General features: G+C 40.5%; 1 protein-coding gene across 1 annotated transcript in view; it reads left to right on the top strand.

Annotated features, from left to right (window-relative positions):
• The first annotated feature begins 7463 nt into the window (after positions 1 to 7463).
• col22a1 (collagen, type XXII, alpha 1) overlaps positions 7464 to 15315 on the top strand; it is a 74336-nt gene continuing 66484 nt past the window's right edge. The window contains exons 1-3 of the mRNA XM_086192520.1: positions 7464 to 7607; positions 11357 to 11505; positions 11594 to 12160. Coding sequence (XP_086048646.1) covers positions 11415 to 11505; positions 11594 to 12160 — 658 coding nt within the window. The 5' untranslated portion in view covers positions 7464 to 7607; positions 11357 to 11414. The remainder of the gene's footprint in view (positions 7608 to 11356; positions 11506 to 11593; positions 12161 to 15315) is intronic.

The following is a 15315-nucleotide window of genomic DNA, read 5'->3' as shown; positions in this document are numbered from 1 at the left end:
AGTCCCGGCTTGGGCACAGGATCTTTCTGTGTGGGGTCTGCATGTTCTCTCCAGGTACTCTGGCTTCCTCCCACCATCCAAAGACACGCAATTGGGGACTAGGTTGATTGATACTGTAAATTGACCGTAGGTGTGAATGGTTGTTTGTCTCTATGTGATGGACTGGTGACCTGTCCAGGGTGAACCCCGCCTCTCGCCCGTAGCTGCTGGGATAGGCCCAAGCCCCCCCCCCCCCGTGACCCTTAATCGGAACAAACAGAAGACAATGGATGGATGGATGGATGTACAAGAGAGGCATCCTGAGGTTTATGTATGGCTGTCTCACAGTGAAAAACAGATAATGTTCTTGAGTAGTTACCTTAGGAAGCCCAAGTTGTAAATGTTCTATGATGCCACCTAGTACTGACCATGCTGTTGCTGTCCATGAACAAAGACAAAGTATCCATAAATATGGAAAAAAAGGATTCAATGTCATCCATCCCTTCTGCACATTCACTGTTTTTAGAAAATGCAAAACCCCCCTCATGTGAGTGTTTAAAAAAAACATTATTTTCCAGTATTTTATATTAAGGTAGGCCAACTCATGGTGATGCTAACTTCCAGGTTGGACTGCGTTTTATTAATGGATCCCCATACTTACTGCTATAAAGACAAATTAATCTTATGGTATGGTACGGAATTATTCCATCTTTACTCAATGTACTTGTTGATACGACACATACACACAAAATAAAACGTGTAAAAACCCAGCTAGAATGCCCTCCATTTATAGAAATGAATGTGTTGATTATAGCTTTGTATCAACACTGATCCAAACATGAACATTTTGAACATATTCTGAGGAGGAGAGCCTCTTTTTGACATGGGAGGTTGAAAGCTGGCTGTCAGTCACATGACAGATGGCTTTCTCCAACATTGCTTGCTCGTCACCTCTTTAGCCATAGCGACAGACGGTTCTTCAGACTGACACCATCCCTCATAATGTGCATCTGCTCCAATTCATCAGCCCACTTCCCATTTACTTCACACCGAGACTATACATAGCCTGGTCTGTGCCTACTTTCCCTGGCTACAAAGGCACTGTAAATAGGCCTGGATGTAATTGCTACACGGTTTGTTGTCCATAATATTCAAATATTTACAATACGTTTTAGAGAATATTTGTGCCCAAACAGCTCCAAAGTAGAACAAAAGCATGTGATGAGAACTGTAGTGGCAAGTTAAAGTGATACTTCACTGAAACAACAAAACAAAAACTCAAAAATTAGTTCTTCCACTACTTACTGCAAGCTGACTGGAATTTATTAGTTCTTTCAGATGATGTCATGGGTGAATCCAGAATTCACAAAATGTAAGCCTCAAACCTATTGCTTAAGATTGAAAACTGCAAAGCTATACAAAACATTTGTTTAGAAACTCTCAAATCCATCATCCAGTAGAATCTATGTCCTGTTTATCCAGTCATATGATCAACAGTTAACAAACATTTTTACTTAAGCCCAAAACTGCCTAACTATAACAGTTCTAGTTTTAAACTCTCTGTGACCAACAGCTCATGCCTTAAGTTAAAATCCACCTAGCTCACTTCCTTGCCAGACTCCTGGGCCGTGAAGTCCTTTGAAACATAACATGTTCTTTCCACAAAAAATAAGAAGTGAACAGACTGCTTTAAGAGTTCAACAAAAAATTATGCACAACTATTATTTACAAGGTCAGCAAAGATGATTGTTGAATATTAATGCTGTGTGTAATGTTTCCTGCTCCTTCATTTGTTTTGTTTTATTTGTTTTAGTGCAGCTTCTCTGAGGACAACCACATCACAGTAAACTGAGGAGGTGTGGCCTTCTGTTCACTACATGTCAATGTTGTTCATATGCTCCTCAGACTCCACAGACTGACATGAAAAGTCATTCTTTTGACTTTGGCTGTGTTCATGGGCTTTAAAGTCATAAACTAGAAACAACATGGACACGACGGGAAGAGGATGTATTATACTTTATTGCTTAGAGCTTCTAAATAACATGCTGAAAGTTATTTCAAGTATCAGTGGCAAGAGTAAAGGAACTTTCATTCCATTTTCCCAGTCAATAATTCATTCAATCATCCGATTATTCTGACATAACGTGCCACAACAGTCTTTCATAGCTGAGACATCTCTTCACACACAGCTGTGTCAGCGCAGGAGAGACTGTGGTCCCAAATGCAAATGTTGGCAACAGTTCAGCCTCTGTCACATTACATCTATGTAAGCCACATACATTTACTAGTTTATATTCTAGTTTATATTTGCTGAAATCGTCTTTCTTGAAGTGAGTAGCACAAACAAAACAAAAGGGTCAGATGACATGAGTGCTGATCTCTCAAACTTAGGGCATATTCCGAGGTAGGGATTCAGGCACTTGGCATTGTCACTTCCCCTCCCTTTGGGAATAACTCCTGCTCAGGTGTGCATCAATTGACCCTTTGCTAAGCCACCCCCCCCCCCCCCAAAAAAAAGACTAGCAAATCACAACACAGCAGAAATCTGTCAAGCTTTCACAGCAGAGCTCCAGTGATGGGTTTTCTGGACTTTATACCCCTTTCACACTGAAACATGTGTGTCAAAGTGAGTTTTTGTACCCGTGTTTGCTTGGCATTAGAGCGCATTCAAGCCTCCAGCAGACACGGGTCTGAGCTCCCGCTGTGGGGGTTGCATGCCTGTGTTTTTCTCCCTCGTACGTCATCACGCTGACAACGTCATCATTACACATCGAAGTGCGGCGGAACACTGCGAGGTAAACAAACGACAGCATGGACGTTGTCGAGTCAACAGTGATGTTCCCATAAATCACCGTTCCCATAAATCACTGTGTCCCGTATGGTTCCAGAAATCTGCTGCCGGATCTCCTCTTCATCACGGATGGCAAGCAGCTCGCAGACTTCATGATCTTGCCAGTGTGCTGCCATGATCGATAAAAAAGATGTGCAAGATCAATATACTATACAAGTTGTTTATAAACACGATCGTGCTTGTGCAGTTCACGTTAGGGTTCCCAATTGGTGGGAGTTCCCAAGCATAGATTAATTCACATAAGATCATACACATGTAAATTGTTTGACAAAAAGTAGTGAAACAGAGTCTCGGGGACATCAACAGAAAGACTGATCTTATGGCAGAGGGCCAAGACTTTATTGAGAGATGAGTGAGCAGCTCTCACAGCACAGCCCAGCCTAACATTTTTTTTTATTTTTTTCCGGAGCTTCCACAATGACAGGCGACACAGTGACAAAATCAGAATGTGACAGGAAGGTAGATCTACGTGAACTGGTCATATCGTGAGAAACCTGAGACAACACAGGTTGCCTTTTTCACACTGCAGGCGAGCCAAGCAGAGCCGAGGTGAGCTGCTAAACACCCCGGTCGCATGGAGGGTCGGTGGACGCGGGTCGAAATGCTGAGTCGACTCTTTCACAGTGCCCAAACACCCATGTTCATCTGCGTTTTCGGTGCAGTGTGAAAGGGGCTTTAGCAAGTTATGGTTAAATGTTGTGCCTGGTGCACTCTTTTCCGTGACACTAGTTACCTGGAGAGGTTGGAAGGAGATATACATTTTTTCCCCTTGCAAAAATGAAATTAAACCCGAAAAGTGTTGACTGTGGACAAAATTGTGTGGACCTTCTCAAATCCAGTTGAACCCTTCAGAGTTAAACAGGCCCTACTTTGTCTGTGATGTGATTATTGCAATGGAAGACTGGGCTGACACACGGTTGATATTTTGTGAACATTGGTTCTCTATTTACTGTGAATGTAATAGTAGTTACCTCACACTAGCTAACTTACGAGTGAATGTAACATTACTTTTGCCTACTGCTTTTGCCTCTTAATTATTGTTTTAGTGAAGAGAGACCCTGTTGCTCATTAATGTCATTGTTCTTTTCTTTCTCAATCAGCAGCTAATGCTGGGTTCATTTTTACTCAGAGATCTGTGAACTTCTAACGCTTTGTCTAACTTCTATCTTTATGTATTTAACATGATTTTGTTGCAGAGTCAGTTTGACATCCTTGATATCCTAACCGAGGTTTGACTCCAGGACCTTCTTGCCAACTGCTGAACCACCATGATGCCAAAGTTAGACTCTTGTCTCAATTTAGCTGACCAAACTATTCCCGAGTGGCAAAACTTATTGAATGCTACATTGTTGAATGTCTGTCTAAAATACCCCCACATTTTAGTTGATTGAGTTTTAGCTGCAACTTATTTTCTTGGGAAAAGGTCCATAGCCCTAAAATAGGCACCATCTGTCATTTACGGTCTTTTTATATGCTTCTAAAGAATTGATCTTCCAAGTTACTTTAAACTCAGTGATACAGTTTCTTAGACGTCCAGCAATACACCGAGACAGACAGACAGACAGACAGATTACTTTAGTAATCCCTTTTGGACTTTCCGCCAGGGAAATTGCAATCTCCTACACATTCAGAGCACTGTTACCATAAAGGTAAAACGAATACACATAAATAGAACTGTATAGAAAAATAGAAAACAAAAGAAAACAAAGACTATATATATACAGTATATAATAATGATGAAAAATAGAAAACAAAAGAAAACAAAGACTATATATATACAGTATATAATAATGATGATGATATAATATAATAATAGCAGCAGTAGTAACACTAATAATAATAATAATAATAATAATGTACATTCTCTTTTATTGCACATGAGTGTCCGGTTGTTATCGGGGCAGGTTATTGGTGCTCAGCCCTCTCCTACAGTCCTTCTGTTGGCCCTCCTCCCCTCCAGTGAGGAGTTTAACAGTTTAATGGCTGGATGAAGGAGTTCTTCAGTCTGTTGGTCCTGCACTTGGGGAGGAGCAACCTCTGGCTGAACAGGCTTCACTGGCTGGTGGTGATAGTGTGCAGAGGGTGGCTGACACTGTCCAGGATGTCCAGCAGTTTGTCCAGAGTTCTCCTCTCTGCTACTGTTGCCAGAGGGTCCAGCTTAATCCCAACCACTGAGCTGGCTCGCCTGATCAGCTTCTCCAGCCTGGAGAGGTCTGCCTTCGTCACACTCCCCCCCAGCACACCACAGCGTAGGACAGGACGCTGAAGACCACAGACTGATAGAACATCCACAGGAGCCTCCTGCAGATGTTTCCAGAGCGCAAACTTGTCCATCTTATTTGGTAGTGAATTGACGTTGCCCATAATCACGGAGGGAAGCGATGATTTGAAACGCCTCCGGTTTCTTGCCAGCTGTGCCTTTAGCTTAGCCCCAGCCTTGCAGCCTCTGTAGCATCTCTGCAGCTCCGCTGGGACGTTGTGTCTGTGTCCGTGTCTGAAGTTTTTAAGAGCCAGTAACTCCTCTCTAGAATAAGCGAGAGTGCTGACTCTTGTCTGTAAAATTGTCCTATCAAAACATTGTCTGAACTTCTCAAGGAAGTAGAGGTAACAAAAGGAAACAAAAAGAACAATAGAACAAAACAGTGCTCAGAGCGTTCGGAGTGGCTGCCATACCTACAGCGCCATCTTGAAGAGAGTACCAGGGTAAAGTAGACTGTATCTGTCGTGGATACAGAGATAGATTGTTCCAAGAGGAACACACCAACTTTTTGGGAAATGCACTTTTACTCCAGCTTTCCAAAAGTCACAAAATAAAATAGTTAAACTTCTCTCTTCTGCGTTGCATTAGGGAGCTGAGATCCACAGAGACCTACAAACTGCTAGTTATCTTAGCGCTATAAATTGTAGTGGGAGGGTTCCTCGTCAAAAAGGTGGAGTGGGAATTTGATCAACAAAACCAAATATTTCTTGATACTAAAAGGGTGACTGTTCCTGATTCTTAACCTCATCCAGTTGAACCCGAGTATACATGGGAGAAACTATTGGTTTTGGAAAAACAGGCATGACGTACATAAACTAACGTGCCCACCCACCAATCACTAATTGTGCTAAGCAGTCAGCTGGTCTTTGTGGGTCTCAGCACCCTAAATTGACATGTTTATTGAAGTGACATTTCAGATATTTACATTTACTTGCATGACAAAACTTAACCCCGACCCAACAGCCAGTGTTATACTGACTGTAGGTCAGGCTTTTTTTCTTCAATTACAAAGGCTGTTTCTAATTAATTCATCCTACATATCTAGTTTGTATCCCTGAAACCAGCTTAAATTCAGAGGAACCCAATGATGCAAGCAGTTTCAATCCCCATAGCACCTCCATCCAGCCATCCATTTTCTATACTACTTATGGGTTTAGGGTCACAGGTGGCTGGAGCCTATCCCAGCTGACATTGGGCGAAAGGTGGGGTACACTCTGAATGGGTGACCAGTCGGTCGCAGGGCCATCAGGAGCAATTAGGAGTTCAGAATCTTGCTCAAGGATACTTTGACATGGTCACCAGGGGAAGTGAGGATGGAACCAGTGACCCTTAGGTTGCTCGGCGGCCACTGTATCTCCAAGCCATGCCATCCTGTTTCACAGCACCTTCATTTCTGTTTCGAGGTGCACAACATCCATCCATTTCTTTTTCTATACAGCTTATCCGTTAAGGGTTTTGTGTGTGTGCATGTGTGTGTGTGTGTGTGTGTGAGGGGGGGGGGGGGCTATCCTAGTTGACACTGGGCGAGTGGGGGGGTACACCCTGGACAGGTCCCCAGTCTGTCACAGGGCACTGAGGTACACTACATAGGAATTTTGAAATGAACTGTTTTTGTATTGTTGAGACATCAGTCGTCATTTATTCATGTAACATCGAATGATGTGCTGACATAACAAATGTGTACACTCCTAATAAACCAAAGTTCACATGTAGAGCTATTGTTTCACCATGTGCCTTTTTATTGGGATGCTCAAACTTTTGAGACAATTAAATAAATTGAAAAAGATATATATTTCCAATGTCATATGAAAATATTATTTATAAATGTGTGCGCAGTCTGACACGATTGTACACATGTCAAAACAGCAAAACATGAGTAATATAGATCACAGAGCCTTACAATAAGTCACTAGACAGACAGACATCCAATGTAGATCGGTGAGCATGAGTGTTCTGTAATCATTTCCCTAACTTAAATACAGCCCTTCTCCATAAGTGTGTGGCTGGTTGAAGTTAACGTGGCCCGGCCCACCGCTAGCACCAAGGGCGGCTCCGCTGCGGCTATCACAGTGGCAAAGGCTGGACAGTTGAAGCGGTTGCCAAGAAGCTGTGCCTTTCTTTGAGGGCGACACTTCAGATGGGTGCAGCTATAAAGGAAGAAAAAAAGGAGGACAAAAATATCCAGAAAGTTGGCTCTATAATTGGCTGTGCCACTCAGCCTTTTTTTATGAGAAAGCACAGCCCAGTCAAGAACAGTAGAAGCCACCTCGTCCCCCAGTGAAACCCTACACCCCCCTTGATTCTCCCTCCCACTCTGTCCACCCATCCACAAGGTTGCTCAAACTCACCTCACTTTTTAACAACACTGCACACTGGATTGTCACCCTGGATTATATTATGAATTGATTCTTTATTTTTTACACCCAGTGAAGAGAGATTTAGGATTATTTTGGATAAAAATGCTGCACTGGTGCTGATTCAGGGACACTGGCTGACACTGATTTATTGACAATCCAGGTAAGAAAAATAAATAAGTCTGCCTCATAAACTTTAGTCCTTAATCTAAAATGGTATGACACAAACTATCATTGTCAAGTATATTTGGCAAATTTCTAGTTTCACCACAATTAATACTCAACATAAATGGTGTCATTCTAAATAAGGTAAAGGGTTGTTTTTTTAAAGAGTGATTATACATATATGTAATCTTTTTTTTCCGAGACACATTTACGTTGGCATTTTGTTGCATTTATCATTAACAAAAAAAACCCAAACTCTCACTTCCACTGTTGATGACAAAATTTTCCAGATTCTTAAGGATTAGATTACTTTAACAAGCCCCTTTATCTTATTGAGATGCTACTTGTTAATTTTGTTTTATGTTAAGTAAATTAGTCATTTTATGTATTTGAAATTAGAAAAATATACTTTGTTTTTTGCTGTGCATTATTTATAACCTCAATTTATTTTCTTGTTGGCAAGAAAATTCCCTTCTGTATCCACATGCTGTTCAGATCAGAGAATAGACCTTTGTGCTTAGGCTGCTCATGGGAAAAAAGCTGTTTCTGTTTTTTACATTAGGGGAATGACAAACATGATGCCTCTGTTATACACATCTACATTGCAGTCCCACATCTACCATTGACAGGGGAAGTGGAAACCAGCCCGATACATACCCACAGATTGTAAGCTTCTGACATCGGGTTTAGATGTTTTTTATTGTACCTTGGGTGCTTGCTCATAGGTATAACCAAAAGGCAAACTAGAACAGACTTGTACAAAGTTGGGTAAAGTAGATTCGGAACATGAAGTCTTGTCTAGACTCAGATTTAAATGCATACTCTTTAGAGCAGTTAGAGAGATGTAGCCAGTTTGCCTGTTTTGCTCAGAAATAGCACCAGTGTAATTAAGCTGAGAGAGCCAGATTAGTCAAGATATCTGGAGGCCAAAGCATTTTGCTTTTCAAACAGTAAATAATGTACCCTCTGTTTGACTGTCTGCAGGGCAGTAGTGCTGTATTTTTTAAAATTGAGTCCCTGCTCATTTGCTTGCCTGGGTCCAGACATTTGAATCCACCAACTCCACTGAGTTGACTGAGTCTTCTGATCTCATGACATGAAACATTTCCATAGGTGAATGGTAGCACCATCATCAAGCTATTTGTTGCACATTTTTTCAATATGTAATGGCATAGGTCACAGGCCTGAAATACTAAATTAAGTAAACGTCGTTGAACATCCAGTTTCCTTGCCTCAAGATCAATGGATCTTTTTAATTCTTTACTTATTAAATGCCAAGTTACTTGGTAAATGCCTAATTCTTTACTTGTTAAATGCCTGAAATAAACTCAATGGTTAACAAAAGCTTAAGATATTTAAATTGTTTATTTCATCTCAATAAAACACGTATATAAGCACCACACTCCTGAAATTCAAGAATTTTATGTGTCTTAACAAGATTGATTGCTAAGAAGTGGCTGAACAAGACTACAGAGATTGTCATGGATATTTAATGTCTTTACACTGAAAACAGAAGATGAACAAAGTTTAGTTGTGGTTATGATTAGGTCATATGTCTGATGTATAACAGTTTTGAATTGATTACATTTATACCCTCCAATAATAACAACCACTTTTATTTTCTAAGTATCAATGTGGTTATTATTGGAGATTGTCATTCTGAGCAAAAAATGTCAGTTTCATCAGCCCCTTATCATTACCACTTTTTTTTAAAGAATTATAATAATCCATAATCCAATCTGAAATTCCCACTGGCTTTTGTAAAATGAAGCAATGACCCTACTTAAATGTGTCATCCCTGCAGCTTTCTATTGCCCAGCATTACAGTTATTCTCTATGCTTCACTCCACCCATTAATACCCAGCTGACATTTTGAATTTCTTTTGAAGGGGTGTCCTCTGTGTTGGCCTGGGCACAAATATAAAAACAAACATTCACTGAAACCTATTACTACAAATGGAGAGCGACTTCTCTTTGTTTCACCTGCAGACAAATAGTAGTTCTGTTCGACTTTGATGCATAAGGAATACATTGACACTTTGCCTTCGTCTGAGGAAAAAGAAAAGTCCAAGCCATTCTCTAGCTGCTTGTTTCCAAAGTCAAAATTTACTCTCAATGACCCATGAATAGGAAATGGTTGTATTAGAAATTTTAGAAGTTCAATCTAGCATTCAGTGACTCAGAACAATGCATATGGCCTGTCAAACTTTGAAGACTTCAGACCAATCAGACAATAACAACAAATGTTGCGTTTTGATATATACGAAATACAGTCACAGAAATTAGTTGGAGGTAATTTGCAATAGCGTAGCAAATTAACAATCCTACCTGATATCAGGCTAAACAATTCCAGAGTCAAAATTATACATTATACTCTTTATTGTTACATTAATGAGTTTCATACTAAATTTACTTCATATGTTGCTACATTTGAGCAACCCTTGACATCATAGAATCATGAAAAGTAGCCTGACACCAACATTTTTGACATATATGACATGTTACTCTATCAAAACAAAACAAGTGAATTACTTCAAATGTCAATGTACTATAAATCATCATAGTTTTATAGATAATACAGTGTTGAATTACTGGATGACATGACACTAAATATATCCTTCACTACATGCTGCTGGTGTTCTTGACATTAACAGTTGGGATAGAAATATTCAGACAAAATGATTGAAACATCAGAATGCGCAAAGATGATGGAGAGGAACTGAGAAGTTGTTGTGACATACGTGACTCATAGTATTGGTTTCCATGTTGTGTAAACCTCCACGGGTGAACCCCTGGGATAAGACATCTCTCTGGTTGGGATGAACCTATGTTATGGCTACAGTCAGTCACACATCAGTCCTAATGGCAGACATTACAACCATTGTGTACAATAAGGGCAGGAATAGTTTTGTTTTTAGGAGACCGGTTTGTGTCAGTGCCATCCAGGCACAACAGTTTCAAAATTTCATCCAACAGGGACAGCCTGCTTTACAACACATTGCATTAGGTCATACTTTTGCAGTTCCAGACAACTTTAACAGGAAACTTGCTAAAAATTATCAGGGTGAAGCAATCCTGCAAAATGCACACTCTTAGCTGGTGGGTGGTTAGCACTGTCACCTCACAGCAAGAAGGTCCCAGCTTGGGCACGGGATCTTTCTGTGTAGAGTCTGCATGTTCTCCCTGTGCCTGCGTGGGTTCTCTCTGGTACTCCAGCTTCCTCCCACAGTCCAAAGACATGCAATTGGGGACTAGGCTGATTGGATTCTCTAAATTGACCGTAGGTGTGAATGTGAGTGTAAATTGTTATCTGTCTTTATGTGTTGGCCCTGCAATGGAATGGCGACCTGTCTAAGGTGTACCCTGCCTCTTGCCCGAAAGCTGCTGGGATAGGCTCCAGCCCCTGTGACCCTTAACAGAATAAGCAGAAGAAAATGGATGGATGGAAGGATTTCTTTGTATATTAAAGGTGCCTAACGCCATTTTTAATCAGCATTCCAATGGTAACTTGTCAGCAAGGAGATGAGGCAGCAGGTATTTTCAGCACCTGTTTTTTTAACCTATTTCATTGCACCACACAAACTGCTTCTTAATTGAGGTTAAATATCTTTTCTATAGTTCAAAGAGGGAAAAGAGAGACTTGTCAAACAGGAGTTGTTTTTCAAATGGTCTGTTTTAGATTAACGACTTCCTTTAGTGCCAAACCTTATTCTGAAATTGTTGATGTTTTCACTGATCTTCCCACAGACTGGATAGTTTGATGGTGGTAATAAGCTAAATAAAACAGACCTAACCCAAGGCTGAGATGGAATTACGACTGGGATTTAGGATCACACTGGTGTTGTTCATCCTGGCCTTGACTCTTTCAGAAGAGAGTGTGGAAGCACAGCGGGCAGGTAAGACACAAACAGCTAAATATGATACTATTTGCACAGCTTATTTTAACTGTATATGACTAAATCCCACCATATCTGCCCATTTTAGGTTGTAAAAATGTCCACTATGATTTGGCGTTTATCCTGGATACCTCGTCCAGTGTGGGAAAAGAGAACTTCGAGAAAATCAGGCAATGGGTGGCCAACCTGGTGGACTCTTTCGATGTGGCATCAGACAAGACCAGAGTAGCTGTAGTTCGCTACAGTGACAGGCCCACCACTGAGTTTAACCTGGACAGACACAGGACATTGGAGGAGGTGAAGCAAGCTGCCAGGAACATACGCTACTTGGGGGGAAATACAATGACGGGAGATGCTATTAGCTACACCACCACCAACATCTTCACAGAGCGTAACGGAGCGAGGCCCATCGCCAGAGGCATTCAGAGGGTAGCCATCCTTCTCACAGATGGCCGAAGCCAGGATTATGTTCTGGAGCCCTCAAAGGCAGCTGCCAAAGCTGGTATCAGGATATTTGCTGTTGGCATAGGGGAGGCGCTGAAGGTGGAGCTGGAGGAGATTGCAGCTGAGCCAAAGAATGCCCACGTCTTCCATGTGACAGACTTTAATGCCATTGATAAGATCAGGGGCAGGCTGAGGAGGCGGCTTTGTGAGAGTAAGTCAGCCATGCGGCTACGTGCCAACATTTCACTCACACTGCCTGCCACATGTGCTCCTTTTGAAGAGTATGCCTCACCCTCAATACACATTTCATCAAATTAGACGCTTATTTTAACCTTTAACCACAATACCAATGAAAGATCCTAACCTCAAAACCCCACCCCAACCACACAGAGCTGCTGCACATACTTGCTGTGCTTTCATGGCTTCTTATTAACTTGAATATAAAGCATGTTAGGGGGCTGTTGCAAAAATTGTCTTGTAAATGACTGTCCTTGAACCAAGACATTTCTGTGGTGAAGCTACATTTTTAAATTTTGCTTTGGAGTAAAGCAGTTTAGCACTGGGAAGCTTGTTTTATGCTAACCTCAGAGGGTTTTCCACCAGTGTTCTTTCAACACAGGCACCGAGGCTTGCAAATTAAGTTCATCTAGACTTAAAGCATTATTTACCCTGCCCCCCCAACACACACACACACACACACACACACACACACACACACACACACACACACACACACACACACACACACCATCATCCACACACTGCTTGACTTCTTTGTGATTCCGGAGGTGAGCCATGCATTTTGGATTGAAGCTAATGGAGACCGACTTCTAACTCCAAAAAATTAATTTACAAAACCTCAAAAGCACAGTATAATTCACCTTTTTTATTCAGGTTTATAGTCAGTAATACACAAATACATTAATTTGAATTTAAAACACTTCACAGTGACCATCTTGTTTAATGAGCTTGTGCAAATGAGTTGAACTGAATGTATGCTCTGGTCACATTAGCCTGATTTGAAAGGTTTTTTTAATTTAGTTTGTTTTTTTTCTTAAATCAAAGCCTTTTTTTAACATTTTTTGTACATGGAGGACACAGGTTGTACTGGGCAACATTTTATATGGACATTTTGGACAGTTTTGTGTTTGTTGGTTATCAGTCTCGAGTAACTGCAAGTTAAAAATGTGTGGTAAGCCTTCTCTGACTTCTGGAATCAGTGAAATCATGATTGGAGGGGATACCTCTTCATGAGTTCCAGGCACCTAACAGTGAGCAATGGAAGGGGAAATTACAATTTTTGGGCAAAGTAATGCTTGAAGAGTGATCAGTATGTTGTGTGTAAGGTGAAGAGATGTAGAAAGTTTATGTGTCCTCATGGGAAAGATGGACAGTTTGGACTTGAAATTCCTTCCTAAAATTAGCCAGACAGGAAAGCAAAGAATGTCTTTGCCACAGACACTAAATATGAAATGGATGTGACATGATTACATGGTTTGACATAGAGATGACAAAATCTAAACTCTCACTTTAACCTGCCTTTAAAGTGTAAAGTTGGACAGATGAGGAAGGAAGTGTTTATCACAGTCTTTCTGCAAGGGGAATGCCATCTTGCAAATTTGTACTGCACTTATTGCAGAGACAGTACGGTGATTCATTTTAAACCCTCTGACCTCTGACCTTGCTCTTTGACTCCATAGATTTTTCACTCTGACAGCTAAGGGGTCAGTAATGCAGCTTATATGTCATAAAACACGCTGTGGATTAGTTTTAGAGCACCGCAGAACCAAGCAACATTAAAAGGAAAGAAGTTTTTCATTCTTTAGTGAATGAGTCTCTAAGAATATCAGTGGTCAGCTGGCTCTCAGAGTTCGCAAGTTATTTTCACCCAGAAAATTATGGCTCTAATGTTTCAAGTGGGTCCAGAGCAGCTGTGCCAATGCTCATGTTCAATGTTTTCACTTTTTAATCCATAGGTGTAAAAAAACTACACTATTTATGCAGTCATGTAGTGATTTATTATAGTATGTGTGGCCTCGTGTCAGAACATACATAACTTTACTTGACCTTATTCACAGAGAACTCTAACATTTGGCTCTTATTGAACACCAAGAGCATTTTTTTTTTTAAATCAACCAGAATGTTGGGGATAGTAATGGTTAAGGGGGATGCATTTCCCATGCTGATACCATGAATCTGTCTGAGATGTTCATTTCCAAAGGGCAGGTTTTACATTGCTTCCATTTTAACTCACAGCCGGATCCCTAAATTATAGCTTTAGGGCCACAAATGCAGGGAGTAGCTCAGCTATCTAGCATGCTATGTTTCACTGCTGTGCAACAACACCGTCTTTAAGAAAAGACTGATCCACTTCCATTCCTGTACAGGGCTTTTGGTGGAGCCTTGATAAATGATATCTCTCATTCTCACTTCAATAAGACTGTGAAAACACCGTAAATAACTGAAAAGAAATAGAAACACGGATAAGCTTTGCAAATTGGAAATGAAGCATGTGAAATTTAGAGAAAAGTACCTTTCGAATTACTAAAAAAACCCTTCCTAATTCTGGCAATTAAATTATAGCTGCTTGGCATTTCCCATCAGATGTACTGTGGGTTTGGATGACAAAGAAAAACAAGCCATGGCAAAAGAGCAGTGCTGTAAAGGTTAAAAACCGCTCTGACTTTATAATTTTTATAGCAGTGTTAGCAGGGTTGCTGGTAGAGGTCAGACAACTATACAATCTACTAGGAAGCTTTGTGTTTTTTAGCAACAGATAATGTTGAAGGTAGACAGGTGTTAAACAGATATACTGGTGCGCTAATATTAGCTTTAATGAGAAGTTGCTCTCAACAGATTGATTACAAACTGATGACACTTACTGTCATTACCTGATCTACAATATCAAAAGGGCTTTAAAATAGAGTAATGCTGAGGCTGAAAGGACTGTCTTTAATTTAGACGTTTGATCGTTAACCCAACAGTTGATAGATTTTCACTCACAAATACTAACCTCTTAATGGTACAACAGGAAAAATGAGATGGCCACACAAGACTCATCAGTTTGGGAAAAAGTCAATGCATTTCATAACTTGTTGAGATACTGCATTCAACGTAATGGTGAATGTCAACAAATTGCAATTGCTATCCATGAAGTCATGCTATTAAATAGGGAGTGATTTTTAACACAATATCTTGCAATTGGATATGATCCATTACATATTGCATTACTCTACATAATTTAGAGAAAATGTCAAAATATAGCTGAAAATACTCATGTACCACTTGGGTAGGCTACTTTGATGTAAATATATGAAACACATTATGTTAACTTAACACACCAAGTGAGGCAAAACTATTTCATTT

The sequence above is a fragment of the Aulostomus chinensis genome, chromosome 22, assembly GCF_037954235.1.
Source record: "Aulostomus chinensis isolate RoL2024-O1b breed Wild chromosome 22, RoL_Achi_v1.0, whole genome shotgun sequence".
NCBI lineage: Eukaryota > Metazoa > Chordata > Actinopteri > Syngnathiformes > Aulostomidae > Aulostomus > Aulostomus chinensis.
This window is presented reverse-complemented; position numbering and strand designations above follow the sequence as displayed.